Raw genomic sequence first — 24088 nt, forward strand, 5'->3', positions numbered from 1 at the left:
TGCAGCGACTCATTTGTGTAACAACAAGACTTTTCAGGCTTCCAGTCATTTATCAAAGTAACAAAGTTGCAGACAAACACCTCTCATTGGGAATCTTTCATTCTTAAAGGAATATTCCATTTTCTTAAAAGAAATATCCAGATAATTTACTCACCACCATGTCATCCAAAATGTTGATGTCTTTCTTTGTTCAGTCGAGAAGAAATTATGTTTTTTGAGGAAAACATTGCAGGATTTTTCTCATTTTAATGGACTTTAATAGACAACAACAATTAACATTTCACTCAACACGTAACAGTTTTTTTCAACGGAGTTTCAAAGGACTCTAAACGATCCCAAACGAGGCATAAGGGTCTTATCTAGCAAAACGATTGTCATTTTTGACAAGAAAAATAACAAATATACACTTGTAAAGCACAACTTCTCGTCTAGATCCGGTCCAGAGCGACCTGACGTAAATGCGTAGTGACGTAGGGAGGTCACGTGTTACATATATAAAACGCACATTTGCGGACCATTGTAAACAATAAACTGACACAAAGACATTGATTAGAATCAGTTGACATACAACAACGTAGGAAAGGTCCTCTTTCTCAACACTTGTAAACACTGGGGCAGAGTTTCGCGTTCGTCCTCTGTGACCCCTTGACGTCATGACGTATTGCGTGGGGTCACGCTGGCGCATCACGACCGGATCTAGACGAGAAGTTGTGCTTTAAAAGTGTATATTTGTTATTTTTATTGTCTAAAATGACAATCGTTTTGCTAGATAAGACCCTTATGCCTCGTTTGGGATCGTTTATAGTCTTTTGAAACTCTGTTGAAAAAAACTGTTACGTGTTTATTTAAGTGTTAATTGTTGGTGTCTATTAAAGTCCATTAAAATGAGAAAAATCCTGCAATGTTTTCCTCAAAAAACATAAATTCTTCTCGATTGAACAAAGAAAGACATCAACATTTTGGATGACATGATGGTGAGTAAATTATCTGGATTTTTCTTTTAAGAAAATGGAATATTCCTTTAAAAGGATAGTTCACCCAAAAATGAATATTCTGTTATCATTTACTTACCCACATGCTGTTTTAAACCTGTACTAGTTTCTTTATTTTATTCAACGAAAGATATTTGATTAATGATGGTAAGTGCGCACTTGACAGTACCCGTTGACTTCCATAGCATATGTTTATCCTACTATGGAAGTCAATGATTACCGTCAACTGTGCAGTTACCATCATTTATCAAAATATCTTTTGTGTTCATCAGAAAAAAGAAATTCATACTGGTTTAGAACAACATGAGGATGAGTAAATGATGACAGAATTTTCATTTTAAGGTGAACTGACCCTTTAAGTCACAAATATGTGGCTTGCAGTCTGATTTGACTTGAAGGTTTTTTTACAGTTTATATAAATGATGCTTCATTCCAAAGCTACTTGCAGTGAATTCAAGTTATATATTTACTGTAGTTAGTTCTTGCATGTTGCAATGTTTGCGCATCCGGATGACTAGCTCCATGTTCTCTGTCGCTGCCAGCAAAGCAACAAATGGGCATTTAGGTGACTTAAGCATCAACAGGGTTGTATTTGTTATCAAGATGGAGGGATGGAAGATGTGACCTACTCCAACACACCCTTAGGCTACTGTGATACACATGCACACACTCGGTTGCTCCTTGAAGTTTATGTTTAATGTCTTCTGTATTACAGAGAGGAAGATGGCAGAGAGCTGTAAGAAAGCAGCAGTGAGGCCCAAACCGCTGTCCATCTTGCGTTCAATGGAGGAGAAATACACAGCAGCCATGAAGAAACTACAGTTTGGTGAGTTTTGCATAAAAGGGAACATATTATGGCCATTTTTACCAGGTGTAATATATGTTTCAAGTGTGCCTAGAATGAGTCTATGAAGTTTTAGTCAAAAATACCCCACAGATCATTTGCCCTCACTGTACGTTCACACGGGATGTAAGCCCTTTAATGGGTGGCGTCATGCGTTGCCGAACTGAATTGTGGATCCGTCGGCGCTGCATCAGTGCCGTTGCTCGCGGCAGAAGTTGAACATTTCTCAACTTCAAAAAGCGCCTATTTATTTTTGTGTTTATTAGAGGACTGACAAAACATACCTGTACAACCATGTTTGGCACTTTCAACAGTGTTTTATGTCATTTCAAAGGGTTTCCTGTAAATGATACCAAACTTTTGTTTGTATACCTCTGCATGTGGGTATGGAAAGCTTTTGAAATTGGGTAGGCCAAATCCAGGCGAAAATCCCCAAAATAGCCTCAGAATGTAAGAGGTTAAATTGAGAAAAATCCTGGAATGTTTTCTTCAAAAAATATATATATATATTCTCTAATGAACAAAGAAAGACATAAATAACTTGAATGACATGGGGGTGAGTAAATGATCAGGATTTTTTTTATTAAAGTGGAATATTCCTTTAATGCTACAGCGTGCTCATGAACACATTTAGAAAAACTTTTGAGTAAAATTAACCAGCTGGCTGTGGGCGGGGCTGTATCAGTGTGATGTCACATAAACAATGAAAATCTAAACTGCATGTCAAATGAGACTGCTTTGTTTGAAACGGGATTCATTTTAATGAATGTCCAAATACACAAACATAAGTGATTTGATAATTTCAAGTTTACATGAAATCATAAACAAATTTACATTCTGTAATCATTTTATATTGTGCATTTGGCTGACGCTTTAATCTACAATGAACCTAAAACCTTCCTGTAGCTCTACCAATTGAGCTACAGGAACAAAATGTTAATTTACTTTAACTCTTGTTCTGAAATGCTCCCGAAATGTCCTTCTATCTGCCCTATTGTACCATTACAGGCAGTAGTTACTAAATAGATAGAGATTTGTTATCCTGCACCTGCTTTTGTTTTTTTTAAATGCAGCAAATATTTGAAGGCCCATCAGAGAGTTCAAGTGAAAGGATGGTTTCTGTTATCTTTGTACTGGTAGAATGGCTGTCCTCGCTGTCATTCCTCATCTCTCTTTGCTTTGATTGATGACATGAGTTTTGCTCTGCCAAAACCGCTTTAGCCAGACGTTGTACGATTGAGGTTATCTCTCCTGACGTGACTGTTGAGCAGGTTTAGACGTCATTCTGTGGATATTTCAGTCTTATTGCAACTGTGTGTGCGCTCTTCCCCACAGACACGTTCGAGATGGTGTGTGAAGATGAGGATTCGAAGCTGGTGTTTAAGATGAACTACCATTACCTGTCTCAGGTGAAGAATGCCAGCGATGCCAACAGCGCCGCCCGTGCCCGACGGCTAGCGCAGGAAGCCGTCACGCTCTCCACCTCCCTCCCTCTCTCCTCGTCCTCCAGCGTGTTCGTCCGTTGTGATGAAGAACGCCTTGACATCATGAAGGTACGAACAGGCGTCTTGGGTCCTTCACAGAAGCATTCATACACTGAGCTACATTATTAGGAAGGTTGTCCGAAACAAATCGGGCTTTTTGAGCCAGTGCTTTTGAAGTAGTCGGTTCAGTGAAACCCATTCCCAAAGCATGTGTAAATCACTCGACTGTAAAACCTTGAGGTGAAATCATAGTGCAGAAAACATGGGCTCTCTCTACACACGTCTTTTACAGCTGAACTGTTTTTGACTTTTAAAAATGGCATCTTAAAATTGTTCATTCATGCTGTGTGACAATGTGCAACAAATAACGCTTATTGAATATGTAAGGGATAATGTATAGGCAAGCCAGTTGTTATCATAGAAATAAGCCCGAAAATGTGATCAGGATCTTGTATTACACTTTAAAGGGTTTATTTCACAATAAAATCTGGCTGGCTGTACGTTATCCCACTTATTATATGGCTATTTACCTATGGTAGGTACAAAATATTGATTTGAAATATTTTATTTGCTAATTTTTAACGAATACAGACCTTCCACAAGGAAAACCAGTTTACATTCGGTTTTAAGATAAGACATTCAGATGTCACAAACACACTATTTGGTTTAATCCTTTTTTTAATATAATGTCATATATGTTATTAACGCTTTCCCTGCTATTGACAAGTTATCTTGTCAATAAAAAAAAACGCTTCGGCAATCCATAATACCGCTATTACCGTAAAACTTCAAATAATAGCCGAGTCCCAAATAGACACCTGTCTCCTTTAGACACCTGGTGTGACGACAGGTTTGGTAAATAAACGCCTGTCTAAAGGCCTGGTCTGTTTTTTAGTTTCCGTTTGTATTTAATCTTCTAAAACCCGTCAGATCGTCTGTTTAAGCCAGTTCTATGGTGCAGATTGCACACGCTAAAGTTTTGATTACCGGTAGATGTCACGTGACAGACGCAATTGTTCCATTACTCATCACTATGACAACACAACAAGGTTCGTCGTTAGGATTGAAGTGATGATGACAGTAGTGAAGTGGCAATCGGGAGAGTCGGGACTTTTCCCGGTGGGCCGGTAGTGTTTTGAGGCCGCTGATAATAGCCGGGCTTTCAGTCTTTTGTCATGCATGCACTCCCGCCACACATTGTATTTCTCACGCGGAAACACTATTTATCATATTTAATATGCTGCAGCGCCCAAAATGTATCTGGCCGCACTGCTCTCTCTATCAAACCCGTCTCCCCTGGAGTTCTAGTCGAGCGAGCCAATAAAAAAAAAGAGGCTACACAATAGCCAATCAGAAAATAGCACTGTTGAATCTGGGTAAGATTTCACGCAACAACCAATAAAAAGGCATATCCTCTTTGCTTTATTTAGGCTGCCAATAATTTAAGACTGTTATTCTTACACAAACTAATTTGTTAAACACATTCAAATTATAAATAAAATGTAATATGTGGTAACCTCCTGCTGTCATGCTGGAATAATTAAATGAAAAGCCTGTCTCTTATAGATGCCTGTCTCTTTTAGACACCTGGTGTGACGATAGGTTTGGGAAAATAAAAGCCCGGGCTATTATTTGAAGTTTTACGGTACTTCTACAACTTATAAAACCTGGAAGTATCCCCCTAGGGCAACCAGCTGCATGTCCATGTATGTTTTGAGGATCGCTCTGAATCTAATCTCTATGAAAGTCCTTCACAAAAATGCAATTATCTCAGTTTTTTTCTCAAAATTTGGTGTTTTTAAGAAACCTACCCATATTTGAGAGGTGATAAAAAGAGAACTAATGAAAGTAGGATGATTTTTTTTAAAGCAGAGGGTCTGTTCTTTCATTTGATATATTTTATGTTTATATATTTAAAGAAGTACATTTTCTGCAGGCATTAAACTTTTGTGAAAATCATGAAAAAATCTTCCATTGGAAGGCAACTTTAAAAAAAAAACACTGGCGGGGAAAGGGTTAAAACACATATTTTTATACATTTTTTGTGTAATGTTAAATTCAGTGTTGGGGAAAGTTACTTTTAAAAGTTCTACATTAAAATATTAAGTTACTCCCCAAAAAAGTAACTAATTGCATTACTTAGTTACTTTTCATGGAAAGTAATGCTTGGGTTACTTTTAAGTTACTTTTGCGTTACTTTTTCTTTCTTGGCTAAGGCTTGATCTCTTTCAGGCCTTGCAGGTGTTTTTTATGATCGCCAAAAATGTCAAACTCTGGCCTGCCATCATTGTTTCTGACTCAAACTGTTCCCACTCAGTCGCACAGAGTGCGTAGTTCTACGTTAATATGTTCAATTTAATTCAGTACATTACTTTATTTTTAAATTGAATGAATTAAACTGAAAAGTAACTCGCATTACTTTTTAAAAAAGTAACTCAAATATTACATGTACATTTATAAAGTAATGTGTTACTTTACTTGTTACTTCAGAAAAGTAATATTGTGTAAGTACGTAGTGCACGTTACTTGTAATGTGTTACCTCCAACACTGGTTAAATTATACCTGTCAATTATTTTGCACGATCCAGGTTACTGTGTGTTATTAGTTTTGAGCGGTTGTTATCTGGGAACAACAAACATGCAAATGTCGCAACTGCCCAATAAGAATCAAGCATTCCAACAAGTCATGTAATAAGATGGTATAATATATCAGGAGGGCATAATAACCTCTAACCCTAGTGTTGTTATATATATTAGAAAAACTAGACTAGAATGGAAAAGCCATGTGTGAAAAACTAAGTACACCCCATGATTCTCTCACATCATTGTGGGGGAATTTTGGCCCATTCTTCTTTACAACATTGTTTCAGTTCATTGAGTTAGTGGACCTTTGATTATGCACAGCACCTCTTAAGGTCCCACCACATGATTTTAATCGGGTTGAGGTCTGGTATATGCGTTTTATTATGAATCAGACATCTCTGTGCTAATAATGAGTGGACTACGACTTGCTTATGAAGTCTATCCAAACCCAGCTTGTATACTCAACAAGTACACACCACGTCCTAATGACATTTGAATGCTGCCTTTGACCCGGACTCTTCTCTGAGTGTGTAAATGTCAGTGTGTTCGGCCTCGTCTGTGTGTCTCAGACAGGCCTGACCACAGGCAAAGCCCAAGTACATCACTCACCCTTTACAACAGGCTGACACTTCTGCACTATCTACTCCTATATACACTTCATCATGCAATCTTAATGGACATTAATAGTGAACTGAGCTTTCCAGATTTAACCAACCCAGTGTGTGTGTGAGCACAGCTATGTGTGTGTGTGTAGTGTTGCGTTTGAATGGTCATGTCAAAACAGTCTTAACGCCTGAATGCAGCCCTACCGCCTGCAGTGGGGAGAAGACTCTTGCCTCACTAGATGCCATTTCTGTCTCTCTCACTCTCTCTCTCACTCTCTCACTCTCTCAATTCAACTTTCTTCATATCTTACCATATCTAATTTCTGGTTTTTATGTCTTGACATGGTTGAGACATGGTGCCTACGCTCTGATGTATTTTAAAAATTTTAGGGTTTATCAACTTTGATTAGTGAGTTTATTGGGTTCTAGCTAATGTTTGTTTGTTTCTTTCGTCATCTCAGGTTTTGATAACGGGACCTGCGGACACTCCATACGCCAACGGCTGCTTTGAATTTGATGTCTACTTCCCTCAAGATTACCCAAATTCTCCTCCTTTGGTTAATCTGGAGACCACGGGTGGTCACAGTGTCCGCTTCAATCCAAATCTATATAATGATGGCAAGGTGAGTGTCACTTCCTGTTTGCTTTTCTTTTGGCAGTTTCCTTTACAGTAAGCACTTGGCTATAAAGTTGTACCCCTGTTGACAAGGTTAAAGGTATAGCGGAAGATTTTTTTTTCTGTGTGAATCATCTAGACTATTGGTCATCCCAGTTGTCAATCATTCTGATGATATGTTGACGTAAGGCCTTCGTACGTGCTCGTCCCTACTAGGTTCGCTTTCTGCACATGCGCACTTTCAGGTGTATATGTGTGGTGGGCTACGGATTCAGCCATTCATTGAAGCTCGTGGTTTTCAAAATGTCTGAGGGTCGCAAGAGAAAAAGTATCTACGAATTGTATGACAAGAAGAGAAAGTCTCCCAAAAACACTCTGGTCTTGTATCTATTTCACACGCTGGCGTGCGCTAAAAGCACAGGTTGGGCTTGCCACGCAAAATATCTAATCGTCAGGTAAAGTTTGTCATGCTATTTGCAGAAAACCATTTAAAATCACTGCTAGTAAAAGTTGATGTAAGCTATGATTAGCGATGCTAGCCCTGGCACAAGTCACGAACCGCACAGACACCGTAAACATGCCGACAGCAACTTGTAAACAGAGCGAAGAGAAGAACTAGGCTCTCTCTATCTCTTGTGCAATAGGCATCCACTCTATGGAGCAGGTAGAGTGTTGCACTTTTTTTTTTAAAGGTGCAGTGTGTAAATTTTAGCAGCTTCTAGTGGTGAGGTTGCGAATTGCAACCAAGAGATTAGTCCACTGCTCACCCCTCGCTTTTGAAACACATAGAGAATCTATGGTAGCCGGCACTGGACAAACATGTCATTGTCGGAGACAACTTAGTAAAACAAATTTGTCCGTTAAGGGCTTCTGTAGAAAAATGGCGGCACAAAATGCCAACTTCCATGTAAGGGGACACTCTGTGTATGTAGATAAAAAGGTCTCGTTCTAAGGTAATAAAAACGCATAACGGTTCATTATGAAAGGTCTTTATACACCCCTGATAATATAGTTTTGTATATTATTTTGCATTTCTGTCAAGAGATCCTTCTAAAAATTACACACTGCACCTTTAAGTGGAGGGGCGGTTCTTTTCAAAGATTCGGGAAAATCTTCCGCTATACCTTTAAACTTTATATAACTAGCAGAATAATTAACTTTGTTTTACATTGAATAGTAGAATCTGAGTGAAATATTGTTGTCTGTGCTCATCCTGATCTCTCCCCACCTTGTTTCATGCCATCCTTGATGCCCAGGTGTGTTTAAGTATCCTGAACACCTGGCACGGCCGTCCCGAGGAAAAATGGAATCCTCAGACCTCTAGTTTTCTACAGGTGAGTCACTTTTTGTTTCCTTTTCTCTTTCGCTCACGATTCTCTGCTTTTTTCCGATGCCATTTGCTGGATGCGTTTCTCCGGTAGACCCAAAGTAAGCAGAAATATCTCATTTCATAATTTTCAGGGAATATTGCATCATATCGCTACACACACACACACCATCGCCAGACATTTACAACGTTCCCATACCGATTTCCCTGCAGTAATTATCTGCCCACATCTCAGCCCCTCCTCTCTCTCTCTCTCTCTCTCTCTCTCTCTCTCTCTCTCTCTCTCTCTCTCCTCTCTCTCTCTCTCTCTCTCTCTCTCTCTCTCTCTCTCTCTCTCTCTCTCCTCTCTCTCTCTCTCTCTCTCTCTCTCTCTCTCTCTCTCTCTCTCTCCCTCCATCATACCTTTCTGTATAATAGGCAGGGGAGCTGTTTTTTCCCTGTAATATTGATCCAAGTACAGGCTCCCCCTTCCTCTCTCTCTGTCTCTGTCTCTCTCTCTCCTCTATATTGTGCTCATGTACTGCTGCCAGCACTTCATAGAAATGTCTCCATTGATTAGTGCTACAGTTAGCGACCGGTCCGATCAATACATGGAAATTAGGCACGGGCACAGGACGACTGTGGTCAAAAAAGAGGCAGTGTGCTCTTCACCTTTTCACCTGTTCCCTGTGTCATTGTTCTCTCTCTCTCTCTCTTTCTCTGTAAATGTGTTTAGGTTCTGGTGTCAATCCAGTCTCTTATCCTTGTGTCTGAGCCGTACTTCAACGAGCCGGGTTACGAGCGTTCCCGGGGCACGCCGAGCGGAACCCAGAGCTCCAGAGAGTACGACGGAAACATCCGGCAGGCTACCGTCAAGTGGGCCATGCTAGAACAGATCCGCAACCCTTCGCCATGCTTTAAAGAGGTCAGAGGTCATTCATCACTTACTTAAACAGTAACATAACTCGTAATGTACTTGCTACACAGATGCACAGGTAAGTCAGCTTCTCTTGGCTGAATAGATCTTGACCTCTGTGTCAGCCCTGGGTGGAGATGTCTGTTTATGAAGGCCTTGTTTGACTCCCCGACATGAAAAGGGATTGGACGGGATAGCCGGATCAGAATATCATTTTTTAACAAGGGTTTTGAATTATGAATTTATTATACAAGTTTTGAAATATAGTCTTACAGCCCACAAAGACATACAGGTAGATAATGCATAGATAAGCCTTGACATGCAGATGAGTGTTATTATCACATTGTTATTTCCTAAAAGTCATTTTGTACAATTTAACCCTGACACATGCTTCAATCCAGAGCTGTTTATTTATAAGACTCAAGCTTATACCACACATCATGTTCATTTGGGTCCATGCTGGCCGGCGTCATCCATCCATGTCATTTTGCTTTTGGCATTTCGGATGCTATTGAGTATTTGTGAGTTTGGATCCTCGCCAGGCAGTTATGAGGCTGGTACGTTACCCCCGTATCCCAAAGCGATCATAAAAAGGCTGTTTCCATGCCAACCGGAGCATGGTTCAAAAGGATGAAGGGCTGTGGTTTTGTTAGAACCAAGCCGGGCTGGCCATCGACCAGTACAGCACAAAAGAGTGATATTTACGTAATGAACGATAAGATATTGAGCCCAAACACAGCCAGACTGCATGATGGGAGATTCCGGATGGATACATTGAGAACGGAGCTCTCTCGGTCCTGCACGCATCAGCATTCAGCTGCCGTGAGAGAGGAAGTTGTGACGTGAGATCATGGGCTTTGCCAGCAAATTTTTAAATGTGCCTCACATGCAGGCATACGTACGCGCATGTGAGCAGACAGACATTTAGTGTGGCACGTCCGCACGGATCTACGCACATGCGATTTAATAAACGGCAAGACACGTAGCTATCTCAACCTCTCTCTGTCAGACACACATAGGCAGTCAGGCAGGGTAATAAATGGTGGGCTGTTGACGTCAAAGCAGGGAGGGGAAAATACAACACACACACATGCGCGCGCTCATATCCTGCACTTTTCAGTTATGGATACAACAGACTTACTTTAAAATGATTTTTGTTAGGCTGCCCTCTCTCAGATCATTGTTGCTTCATTTCATATATTAATTTTGCTGCCAGTCTCAGTGGTACATAAAAGACTGTAACGGTCGTATGTCTTGCTGATGACCTTTGTACGTTTAAGCGGAAGATAGGTGAAGGATGGATGGATGAAGCTAGACAGTGAAAGAGAGACTGAGAGATAAACAGTACTGTAAGACTTGGGATCCGGGCCGGTAAGGTTGAGCTCAGAGCCAGCGAGTGATGTGCAGCGGCCGCACAGGGTTTCCATGGCAACACTGGCAAGACCATCGATCACACATACTCATTCCTGAATCCCTCTCGCTTGCGCCAGTTTTATTCCCTCCAGAAGTTTGATCTGTACAGCGCCTCGCCTTTACCATCAGGATGAAGTGCAAGTCTCAGACCTGTAGATGGATTACATGCGCTAGCGAAGACAGCAGGTGAACGTGACAAGCTTAGTTGAGCCAAAGTTGAGACGAAAATGGAGTAAAAATATAAAGGTGCAATGTATAACTTTTAGAACTTTTACATAGCTAAATTATCATTGGTATATGAAGACTTATAGGTATAGCGGAAGATTTTATTTTTCCGGGTGGATCATCTAGACCAGGAGTGGGGAATCCTGGGTCCTGGAGGGCCACTTTCCTGCAGAGTTTAGTTCCAACCCTAATCAAACACACCTGAATTTAATTTCCAAGTAATCCTGAAGACTTTAATTTGATTTTTCAGGTGTGTTTAATTAGGGTTGGAACTAAACTCTGCAGGACAGTGGCCCTCCAGGAACAGGGTTCCCCACCGCTGATCTAGACTATTGGTCATCCCAGTTGTCAATCATTCTGATTATATGTTGACTTAAGGCCATCGTACGTGCTCGTCCCTAGGTTCGCTCTCTGCACATGCGCACTTTCAGGTGTATATGTGTGTTGGGCTACGGTTTCAACCATTCATTGAAGCTCGCGTTCTCGCTGTTGTTTTTTCAAAAATGTCTGAGGGTCGCAAGAGAAAAAGTGTTTACGAATTGTATGACAAGAAGAGAAAGGCCTCTGAAGAAAGAAACGAGACCAGAGACTATTTCACACACTGAAGTGCGCTAAAAGCACAGGTTGGGTTAACCACGCAAAGTTTCTACTCGTCAGGTAAAGTTTGTAATGCTATTTGGAGAAATCCATTTAAAGTCACTACTAGTAAAAGTTGATGTAAGCTATTATTAGCGATGCTAGCCCTGGTACAAGTGACGAACTGCGCAACTTGTAAACATAGCGAAGAGAGGAACTAGGCTCCTGCATGCTATCCCTCGTGCAAGCGTTTAATAGGCGTTACCTCTCAGGAGCAGGTAAAGTGATGCGCATGTGCATTTTGTTTTTAAGTGGAGGGGCGGTTCTTTTCAAAACTTCAGGAAAATCTTCCGCTATACGTTTAACATAATGAACTGTATTGTTTTTAGGAGTGCAATCTGATTGGCTGACGCACGCGTTGCAGATTGAAATGTTCAGAAATGTTCAACTTCTGCCGCGAGCAACGTTACTGACGCGGCGCCGATGGATCCACATTTAAATTTGGCAACACATGACGTCACCCATTAAAAGTGAATGGGAAGCGTTAACACTTACGGCCCGTGTGAATGCATCGTTAGGATCACGGTTTCGTGTGTGTGTATGTTTATGGGGACAAACAGTGACAAGATTTGCAAGAATTCACAGCTTACCCCTACAGTCACATTAGCTACAAAAGTGAGCGACACCGAGCGACACGCACTCGCTTGATGGGCGTTCCTTGGCCAGTATCCAAAAGCGGTATCAAAAGTCACTTTAGAGGTATTGTTAAGTTACAAAAACAATGTTTTTGGATTTAAAAGTATTTATTTCTCAATAAAAGTAACAAAATATATGAGATAAAATGCCAGATATGTACAGAAATACGCATTTTTCGCCATCTTGAATTATTTTCTTTGACTCGGCCACAGACCTACGTCACGCTGCCCCTTCACTCCGATTGGCAGTCACTTTGTCGCATCGCTCAGCATTTGCATAAAATAACCTTCTTGTCTATTTTGGCCCCACCTTGCTCGCACAGCAGCAAGTTCGTCGCTTGTCGCTGGCAAACGGAGACTCCCATTGAAAATGAATGGTAGCCTGTCGCTCTGTCTCTGTTTTTTGTAGCTAATGTGACTAGGGGGGGTTAATATCACAGACCAAGGTGTATTGTTAAAAATTTTAAGACAACTTTTATGAAAAGTTTTGATGCACTTCAAATGTTGACTGGTAGGAGTGAGCAGAGCACAAACTAAATAATACATAATGCAAGGATGGTTAGATGAAGGATCATAGATGGATGAATGTGTGGATATCTATCTATTATAAGCAGATATATAAACAATATGTGTGTCCCATGTTTTTAATAAAATGTCATATCACTGGGGTCCCCCTGGCACTATTTTACACCCCCCAATTTGGGAACCACTGGTTTAGACCATGCAATAAAACTAGAGGTGCTAAGATGCTGAACTATAGTGGTCCGAGTGTTTTCAACAGCTCCTCACAATACTGTATGACGTGTTTGAAAAAGAGCGAGATCCAGATGCAGAAAGAATGAGTCGGCCAGCTCTGGCCTTCAGATAGACACTCAGTAGAGGATTGGTGAGGAAGTCTGCGTAAACTCACAGTTGTCTTTCCTGCCTCTGGTCTGTGTCAATGTAAAGGTCACTTAGTTCGTTCACACCGACGGGCAGAAACAGTGCTGGTTATCTGTGTGGTATAATCGGTCATCCAAACTTTTGATAGGTCACCGAAGTCTAAAGATCTAAAGATTAACCCACCGCTGAACTCACCTTGAACCCGAAGTTGCGCTACTGAAATGCCATGCTGTGTTGATCTACAGACTTTACTGTAAATGACACACAATTATTTTTGTGCTTTTAACTGTATGTTTCTGTGTTCATAGGTGATTCATCGGCACTTCTACCTGAAGCGAGCAGAGATCATAGGCCAGTGTGAGGGCTGGATCTGTGATATTCAGCAGTACAGTAGTGATAAAAGAGTGGGCCGAACCATGTCTCATCACGCAGCTGCGCTGAAGGTATAACACACACACACACACACACAGTTTTTTCACTTTCCAGTAATTTTACCAAAACTGTAGATGAATGTCTTTTAACATACAGTATGTTAAATACAGGCGTCCTGCAGCAGGTTTTCTCATTTTAGCTTTAATAGTTTTAGCTGAGGTATTTTAAGGGATATGAATTAAGCGGATTCAGCTTGCTGACAGTGTTGTGCCTCAGCGTGTTATTAGACTGTCAGCACAGTAAACCCTCTATAGGAAGTCATGTCTCCGAATTCATGCTACAGTATAATTCTGCCTTTGTAACAAATTCGCTGCATCAGCAGTCTGGTGTGAGATCGGTTTTGTGCTCTAAAAGGTTATAGATATATAAAATGGATATTTATACCTTTTTGATAATCTGAAATAAAGATGCCAGTTAATTATTTTAAACAATTACTACCTTTAAAAAATGCGGGCCAGGGAGCGGGTCAGGTACACTATTTTAATTTTTTTGCGGGCCGAGTTGCAGGAGGTTTCGTTGAAAACGTTGGTCGGGTGCTGGTTGTTTATACATTGAGCCGCATATCACTGTTACCCACCTTATAAAACACTAATGCATATATAGATCCAAATGCTGTAAAACTCTGTTTGTTTGATCAAGGTTCTGAATCTGATCTTTAACAAGTCTTTTACAAAAATGCTAGAAACCTACCCATATTTGAGAGGAAATAAAAAGAGAACAGATGAAAATGGAAATAAATGTTTTTTTGTTTTTTTGTTTAAAAGCAGGTGGTCTGTTCTTTCATTTGATATATTGTGTTTTTATATTTATTAAACATATATTTAATATATTATATAATAATATATATTTATTATATTTAAAGAAGAAAATTTTCTGGAAAGCATCAAACTTTGGTGAACATCTTAAAAATGCTGCTACTGGTTGGCAACTTAAAAAAAAAACGATTCTGGCAGGGAATGAGTAAAGAAAGCAGTATGGCTGATATGAGGCCATTATAAATCAAATTCATTTACAGTAAATGACAGACAAACAGAAAATTGGTAAAACTAAATAAATGTTTGTAATGCATAATATTTATAAATACACAATTTTAAAGTACTTAAAACATATTTACAAGACATAACGTCATGTGATTGGTCATTTTGCTGTCTATAAAACTTTGGCTTTACATCTGAGTGTATTTTTACTAAAAAAAAACAAATTTAAGTAACAGGACAATTTACTGGCAGATTGAAAAGATTAATTAACTCTTTCCCCCTCCATTGACGAGTTAACTCGTTAATTAAGAGAAAACGCTTCCCTGCCAGTGGCGAGTTTTTCTGGCAATCCGTATTTCCGCTATTATCCACCAGGTGGCGCTCTTACTCAACTTATAAAACCTGGAAATATTCCCTAAGGGCAAACAGTAAAAACTTCATGTATGTTTTGATCATCACTCTGAATCTGATCTCTATCATAAGTCCTTCACAAAACCGCAGTTATCTCAGCTTTTTACTCAAAATGTGGTATTTTTGAAGAAACCTTCCCATATTTGAGAGGTGATAAAAGAGGGATGAAACTTATTTTTTCTTTGAAAGCAGAGGGTCTGTTCTTTCATTTGATGGATTGTATGTTTATATATTTAAAGAAGAACATTTTCTGGAAGGCATTAAACTTTTGTGAAAAGGTTGGCGCTGGTTGGCAACTTTTTTTTTAAACGCTGGCGGGGAAAGAGTTAATAATATTTTATTATTAGTAAATTCCAAATATCAGCCGATATATGGGCCACTGCAATGTATCGGTCTTTAACTAGGTAAAATCTTCACAAACCTGCATTGTACATCTAGAATTGTGTTTTCTCTTTCCTTACTAATTCCAACCATTACTGTGTTTTCGCAGAGGCACACCGCTCAGCTCAGAGAGGAACTGATGAAACTTCCCTGTCCCGAAGGCCTGGAGCCAGACGGTGAGGAGTTTTCTGAAAAGAGCACCTCACTCATGGTTAAAGAGTTACCCGGTCAAGACGCAGAGAAGCAAACTGACAGCCAAGACGCCCACTGCAGCGACGGCCAGCTATGATCCCTCCTCTGAAGCCCCGCCCACCGCCTTTGACTATCCAATGATATTGAAAAGACTGGATGGCTTTTGTGATTAAGCCATCTTTTTGTCAATATTTGTATGTAAGAATCTAATTATGTAACGGCATAAAACGAGAGGACAGAAAATACAAGGAAATCGCTTACGACGCCCATCGACACAAAAACCGCTGAACTTGTCTTTATCCTGCGCCCCTAAAGGAAACGAAGCAGACGAGAAAGTTCTTTTTATTTACTTGTAAAAGAGTATAAACTTTTTTTGTGCTTTTTTTCTTTATTTTCCCAAATTGTTAAATAACCACTGATTGATATGTTATTAAACTTGTTTATGTAAGATCACAGTATATATAAGGGAACTGCCTTCAGTGGAGAATGTTTACCAAATGTTTTCTCTCTTGTTTTTTGTTTGTTTGTTTTTCTTTTATTTGGGCTGAAAGTGCAAGGACAGATGTGAGAATATACTGGTCATACTGAAAGCGAATTATTTAAAAAAAAAAAATATGATAACAAACATGCCCATATTCACTCTGATTACCCACAATCCTCTGGTTATCCTCTACCAGTGCTTTGGTTTCTACAAACTTATGTACACTTCAATAATAAAGCCTGAAACGGACGTTCAGAATTGATACAGTGATTGAATGATCTTGTTCAGGCCGATCAATAGCACGTTTTATTTTTGCCCTCTCTCTGCTTTTAAGTGCAAGTTTAATAAATGCAACCTGTTTTACTTTGCTTGGAAATATAAATGAATGTGGGTCTGTAGAGCGCAAACTGTAGCGAGTGTGTGTGCCTGTAGATGTCATCTTTAATCTCTCTTTACTTTAGTATATATTTGTTATACATTTTTATATATACAGCACTGTGCAAAAGTCTAAGGGCACCATCACCAGCTGTTGTTGTTTTAGCAAAGTTTTAATGTCCATCCATATTTATTTTTCACTCTGTTTTTAAGATACAAACAGAAAACAACTGGAAATATGTACACAAAATTAAAAACAAAAAAATTTTCAGAACTAAATATCTTCTTCAGGCATCAGTCAGTATTTAGTGTGACCTCTCTTGGCACAATTTTTAGCTTTTTTGCGGAGACTGAAGTCCTGAAGTTATTCGATTAGAATTAGAAATTATGATTTAATTTAATTTAGGTTTAAGAGATCCTGCAGCTGCCTGCTATTGCCCAAGTGGACGGGGAGTTTACCCCCTTTATATTTAACAAATATGTAACAATTTAAAAACTGAATACTGTTAAAAGTGTTTTGAGGGTTGTTCTAAAACGATGCAATATCGAAAACTAGGCACATTTTTTTTTTTAGAAAAATTAAGGTTCTCTTATAAATGTGAAATGTTTAAATCTGATCATTATAGCAAAGGTTTTTTTTCAATACTGTAATACAAAAAACCTCCTGTTATTACAAAATGAAATTATCTTCTATTTAAGATCTCTCTCTAAAGCCGTTTTAGTTTTAAACTCGTCATCTTAGTCGAGTTATTGATCGTCAGGTATGTTCGAATCCTACTGAGAAACATAAAAGAACGAATGAAGCGGTGTTTTCGTGCCAACTCTCATTATTGATCTGTTGTATAAAACCCGGAGCATCAGTGCTTTCATCTATGTGATTGTGATTCAGAAACGTGAGCAGTCTGGCCGTTAGGTGTATTCACAAGTGAAACGCGCGCAGCACTTGGATGGATTCTCCCAGGTTTATCGTGCTCGCCAAGGTCATGATGTTTTTCTGGGAGAAGTGTGTGGACTGGAGGCTTTATCTCTTCTATCAGTACTGATTCATCATAAGGATATTGAACCTATTGCCTTGTTTCAGCTTTTTCCTGCATCCCGTATTAAAGATCTATATGTTTGGCTGTCATTTTCAGGATGCAGGCGTTTTATTCTGGGCGAGTATCCATCTATAAAATAGGATAATGTTCTGTTTCTGCTTATGGTGTGAAGGTTCACAGGTAATATAACAGCTCTGTGACAAGCCTGGAACCCTTGACATTTACTCCTTATTAGTCTTCTTGTCTTTTAAGTGTGTGTGCGCTTCATGCCCGTTAGCTGGCTGTGTGTGTTCTATTGTGTTGCTGGATGGCTTATTGTGTGTGCGTGTGTCTCTTTTGAAGCAAATTCAAAAGAGCTTTTTTGGCATGACAACAAGTAGTGTTGCCAAAGTGTTGAGTAGTGTACATAGACAATAAACCTTGCTACACTCTTAAAAATAATGGTTCCTAAAACAGAAGTGCAAAAGTTTTTGTGTATAAAGGTTCTGAAGATTAAAGAAAGGTTCATTAGAAATAGTTTTTTTTTTTTTAGAAACTTTTGACAAAAAGGTTCTTTGAGCAATGAAAAAAGTTTTTCTATGACATTGATTAAAAGGAAATTTTTAGCACGTAACTTTTTAGGAGTGTACACTGTCAAGGGGCAAACTACAGTCTTGTTCAAAATAATAGCAGTACAATGTGACTAACCAGAATAATCAAGGTTTTTAGTATATTTTTTTATTGCTATGTGGCAAACAAGTTACCAGTAGGTTCAGTAGATTCTCAGAAAACAAACAAGACCCAGCATTCATGATATGCACGCTCTTAAGGCTGTGCAATTGGGCAATTAGTTGAAAGGGGTGTGTTCAAAAAAATAGCAGTGTGGCATTCAATCACTGAGGTCATCAATTTTGTGAAGAAACAGGTGTGAATCAGGTGGGCCCTATTTAAGGATGAAGCCAACACTTGTTGAACATGCATTTGAAAGCTGAGGAAAATGGGTCGTTCAAGACATTGTTCTGAAGAACAGCGTACTTTGATTAAAAAGTTGATTGGAGAGGGAAAAACCTATAAAGAGGTGCAAAAAATGATAGGCTGTTCAGCTTAAATGATCTCCAATGCCTTAAAATGGAGAGCAAAACCAGAGAGACGTGGAAGAAAACGGAAGACAACCATCAAAATGGATAGAAGAATAACCAGAATGGCAAAGGCTCAGCCAATGATCACCTCCAGGATGATCAAAGACAGTCTGGAGTTACCTGTAAGTACTGTGACAGTTAGAAGACGTCTGTGTGAAGCTAATCTATTTTCAAGAATCCCCGCAAAGTCCCTCTTTTAAAAAAAAGGCATGTGCAGAAGAGGTTACAATTTGCCAAAGAACACATCAACTGGCCTAAAGAGAAATGGAGGAACATTTTGTGGACTGATGAGAGTAAAATTGTTTTTTTTGGGTCCAAGGGCCACAGGCAGTTTGTGAGACGACCCCCAAACTCTGAATTCAAGCCACAGTACACAGTGAAGCATGGAGGTGCAAGCATCATGATATGGGCATGTTTCTCCTACTATGGTGTTGGGCCTATTTATCGCATACCAGGGATCATGGATCAGTTTGCATATGTTAAAATACTTGAAGAGGTCATGTTGCCCTATGCTGAAGAGGACATGCCCTTGAAATGGTTGTTTCAACAAGACAATGACCCAAAACACACTAGTAAACGGGCAAAGTCTTGGTTCCAAACCAACAAAATTAATGTTATGGAGTGGCCAGCCCAATCTCCAGACCTTAATCCAATTGAGAACTTGTGGGGTGATATCAAAAATGCTGTTTCTGAAGCAAAACCAAGAAATGTGAATGAATTGTGGAATGTTGTTAAAGAATCATGGAGTGGAATAACAGCTGAGAGGTGCCACAAGTTGGTTGACTCCATGCCACACAGATGTCAAGCAGTTTTAAAAAACTGTGGTCATACAACTAAATATTAGTTTAGTGATTCACAGGATTGCTAAATCCCAGAAAAAAAAAATGTTTGTACAAAATAGTTTTGAGTTTGTACAGTCAAAGGTAGACACCGCTATTTTTTTGAACACACCCCTTTCAACTAATTGCCCAATTGCACAGCCTTAAGAGCGTGCATATCATGAATGCTGGGTCTTGTTTGTTTTCTGAGAATCTACTGAACCTACTGCTAACTTGTTTGCCACGTAGCAATAAAAAATATACTAAAAACCTTGATTATTCTGGTTAGTCACATTGTACTGCTATTATTTTGAACAAGACTGTATGTACCCCAGCTGTCACTTTTAATGTACAGTGGTGTGATAAAAGCGTTGGCCCCCTTCCTGATTTTTTATTATTTTGTATGTTTTTTGCAGATCATCAAACTAATGTAAATATTATAATATATATTATCATAATAACACAAGTAAACACAACATACAGTTTTTATTATAAAGGGAAAACAAAAAAACAAACACACATGGCCTGGTGTGAAAAAGTCTTTGCCCCCTAAAGATAATAACTTGTTGGGCCACCCATAGCAGCAACAACTGCAATCAAGCATTTGCGATAACTTGCAATGAGTCTGTCACATCACTGTGGAGGAATTTTGACCCACTTATTTTTGCAATATTGTATTGTAATTCAGCCACATTGGAGGGTTTTCGAGTGTGAACCGCCTTTTTAAAGTCAATAGGATTGAGGTCAGGACTTTGACTAGGCCACTTCAAAGTCTTTTTCTTCAGCCATTCAGAGGTGGACTTGCTGGTGTGTTTTGGATCATTTTCCTGATGCAGAACCCAAGTGCGCCTCAGCTTGAGGTCACGAACAGATGTCCGGAGATTGTCCTTCAGGATTTATGGTAGACAGCAGAATTCATGGTTCCATTTATTACAGCAAGTCTAGCAAAACAACCCCAAACCATCACACTACCACCACCACTACCATAGTTTACTGTTGGTACTTGCACCTTTTCACACAGGGCCATGTGTGTTCGGATTTTGTTTTCCCTTCAAAATAAAAACCTTCATTTAAAAACTGCATGTTGTGTTTACTTGTGTTATCTTTGTTTAATGTTTAAATTTGTTTGATGATCTGAAACATTAAAGTGCGACAATCATACAAAAAATAAAAAATCAACACTTTTTCACACTACTATACGTTTTCAAGTCCTTCCGGAAAAACGCGGACTTTTTTGTGATTGTTGCGGGCAAAAATCCATGATCTTGCAGCACGTTTTCTTAAAAAATGAGGAATATGCGGGATATTTATGCAATGAAATTGCGGGAACTTGTAAAAACTGCGGGAACTTGCAAAAACTGTTTGCAGGTTTTAATGATGTTCACGTCACATAATAACATCACTTCATAACGTTCCCATGGCAACAGCGCTTATGTGAGGTAAATGCAACATTTTTCAACTTTCAGCTAAGACATATGTAATTTTTGCAACGAAAATCATGCAAGCCCCAGCAGAAATTTATGCTGCGAAAATGGGGCGTATTTGAAAAAGTGCGTCCCTGCATCATGCGGACTTTGGCTAATTATGCGTTAAATCCATAGACCGTAAAAAATATGGACGAAGTGTCTGTGACATCAGCCATTGGTTTGTGAAGATCGTTTTTGAAGCTTAAAGTAGGCGTTCCCTGCTGTTGCCATCTTGGCCGTGCGTCACAGAGAATCACTCGCGGAAAACCGAAAATGGTAAAGAGGCAGAACATGGGTGAAGCCGAGGTGGCTGGTTGCTGAAACCACGCCCGTCTAGCGCGAGTCTAGTGACAGCAGTGGCTGTTCAATAGTCACTCAAGCAGCCACGCCCTTAATTATGCAGAAGTTTAAGGCTTAATATAATTTAAACGGATGAGTTACAAAACAATTCACCCCCCTCACAGATGTCATGAAGGGCAAAATTAGCTATATAGACCAAAAATACTTTTTGTACCAGGCTGTAAACATATTATTTTCTACTGTAAAGTTGGGCATTTTTACATGGGAGTCTATGGGAATTGACTCCCTTTTGGAGCCAGCCTCAAACGGCCAGTCGATAAATTGCAGTTTTTAGTCACTTCCGTATTGGCTTCATCAGAGAGATCAGAAGGTTTCCCCTCCGTTAAATCATGCGATCGCATAATCACGTTTTTCTGGAGGGACATATACCAAAGAGAGAAACAATATATTTGTTAATATAATAATACAATTGTTACATATTAAGACATTTTAGTGGTAGGGTACTGCCCCAGCATCAAGTTTTTACAGTGTAACATAAAATAACAGCTTTTATAGAAACTACAACCAGAGCGTGCCGGTGCTCGGTGTTCTTTTTTAGTCCACTGAGAGCTCTTCACTCCTTTAATCTGTTTGCATGTTAGAAGCTATTTTCTCCCTCGTTTCCCTCCTGCGCTTCCCCGGGGTGGCGTGTTTGTGTTGAGCACAGCTCTCTGTGTCCCGCAGGTGTCAACTCTGTTGTGTCGGACGAGCGGCACGCTTCCCTTTGTTCCGCAAACAAGCCGCAACAGTCAGTGCTGCAGATGCGAGACCTTGAAAAATGGCTTCAATCATTTGAGAGCCGCTGCGCAGTTGACAGTTTGGTAAATTAGACTCCAGTGGCCGCTGAGATAAATCACTGAGATCCTTTTGGAAACTATTTCACGAGTACACCATGCAGCTTCTCTAAGGTCTGAGCCCAACGATTGCAAGTGTAAACATTCACACAGCTTTATGTTGAAATTTGTATAATATGTTAAGATGTGTCAGTAGATAAGCTCTGTCTGGGAAACCGCCCCTTAATGTTTGGTCTGTTATTAAATGTATAAACCACTATTAGAGCAACTTGGTGTTTCGATTAGTAGAGCATCGTTTAAGCAGTGCAAAGGTCATGTTTGAACATACACTGTATCTTGCTTTGGATAAAAGCATGTGCCAATTTCATAAATGTAAGTTTATTTAATTCGATGCCCCTTTTTTATCATCCACCAGACAAAACTTGTCAAATTACACCTCTTCTCAACCTGCTGGATTTGTGACCTAGTCTGTAAAATCCAGGTTAAAGTCTCCAAATCTAATTATGAGATTAGGAGAATCAATTTCAGTCAATGACTTCACATTTGACATCACCGTAGCCAGTCAATATTAAAGAAATCAAAGTTATTTTCCACAAAATGGTAAGATGATTTTATGTAGAAAAGCGTAAATTACTAAATTTAAACTTTAGCTTGGTTTTCGGTCTCATTTGAGGTGCCATCTATTGCGGTAGCACAATAAACATCATGTGCAAAAGTGGATATTAAGGATTAGGGATTTGTTCAAATCCCTAAATCTATTTATGAGCAATAATAATAGTGATGCCTGCCTTAGCAAACAGCACTAATGCAGCTCAAGAGAGAAACGGCAGATAGATATTCTGGGGAAGTGAAATAATGAGATTTTCTGCTCTTGACAATAAAGACTGAGCTTTACTCATGCACGCAGTGTCTCTGCAAGGCTGTTGAATCATCTGTGTTGCTTTATTCTTGAGTTTAATATGATGTTTAGTCACACTGTCTCCAGGACCTACTGTATGGATGATATGTGAAGCCCTCCCTGTGGTAATCTGAGGGTCTTGAGGGTATGAGGTCATCATCGATGAACTTTGTTGTGACTGATGTGAGACATTACTCGCTACGTTTCTCCTGGCATAAATGTGGCTGTGAGCCACGGGTTGTTCAGTATAAAAGTTAAGCTCAACATAAAATGGCATTGATAACCCTGTTTTACCCAAGTAAAGTGACATTTTTGAGTAAAACTGATATTGGACTTGGTGTGTATTATATATTCATCAAATACTTTCGCTTCAAACCTGCTTAAATCCAGTCTCAGGCTATTCAGAAATACTGCTTTTTTGGCAGAATCCATTAAATGCCACTAAGTGCACAGAAAAAAAACTGGATGAATGATGGCGGACTTGCGTCATTCGTATTCGGATATTAACAGAATTTTGGAATCGTTTACCTTTAATTAAAAAAAACAGTGACGAGTGACTGGAGACTTGTTTACAAGTGGAGATTTTTGCATGTACTTAGAGGGTTTTGCAGCGAAAAACAGTCAAATTTGTTACATACCAATGAAATGACTTAAAGTGACATTTGTGACATTTCAATTACTGACTTATAACTTTTTCATTACCATTAAAGGTGCAGTATGTAAGTTTTAGCAGCATATAGCAGTGAGATTGTGTATTGTAACCAATGGCTCAGTCTACCGTTCACAGAGACACATACAGTATTGTTCAAAATAATAGCAGTACAATGTGACTAACCAGAATAATCAAGGTTTTTAGTATATTTTTTTATTGCTACGCGGCAAACAAGTTACCAGTAGGTTCAGTAGATTCTCAGAAAACAAATGAGACCCAGCATTCATGATATGCACGCTCTTAAGGCTGTGCAATTGAGCAATTAGTTGAATTAGTTGAAAGGGGTGTGTTCAAAAAAATAGCAGTGTGGCATTCAATCACTGAGAAATCAATTTTGTGAAGAAACAGGTGTGAATCAGGTGGCCCCTATTTAAGGATGAAGCCAACACTTGTTGAACATGCATTTGAAAGCTAAGGAAAATGGGTCGTTCAAGACATTGTTCAGAAGAACAGCGTACTTTGATTAAAAAGTTGATTGGAGAGGGGAAAACCTATAAAGAGGTGCAAAAAATGATAGGCT

The 24088-nt window shown here is 39.3% G+C and overlaps 1 protein-coding gene across 11 annotated transcripts in view; it reads left to right on the forward strand.

Annotated features, from left to right (window-relative positions):
- The window catches only part of birc6 (baculoviral IAP repeat containing 6), a 114768-nt gene extending 98389 nt beyond the window's left edge, over positions 1 to 16379 (forward strand). For all 11 annotated transcript variants that reach the window (XM_065297468.1, XM_065297475.1, XM_065297469.1 and 8 more), the window contains exons 68-74: positions 1708 to 1818; positions 3172 to 3389; positions 6970 to 7131; positions 8381 to 8458; positions 9167 to 9355; positions 13446 to 13580; positions 15448 to 16379. In XM_065297468.1, the coding sequence (XP_065153540.1) occupies positions 1708 to 1818; positions 3172 to 3389; positions 6970 to 7131; positions 8381 to 8458; positions 9167 to 9355; positions 13446 to 13580; positions 15448 to 15627 (1073 nt within the window). In that variant the 3' untranslated portion in view covers positions 15628 to 16379. The remainder of the gene's footprint in view (positions 1 to 1707; positions 1819 to 3171; positions 3390 to 6969; positions 7132 to 8380; positions 8459 to 9166; positions 9356 to 13445; positions 13581 to 15447) is intronic.
- The last annotated feature ends 7709 nt before the right edge of the window (positions 16380 to 24088 follow it).

The sequence above is a fragment of the Paramisgurnus dabryanus genome, chromosome 17, assembly GCF_030506205.2.
Source record: "Paramisgurnus dabryanus chromosome 17, PD_genome_1.1, whole genome shotgun sequence".
Taxonomy (NCBI): Eukaryota; Metazoa; Chordata; class Actinopteri; order Cypriniformes; family Cobitidae; genus Paramisgurnus; species Paramisgurnus dabryanus.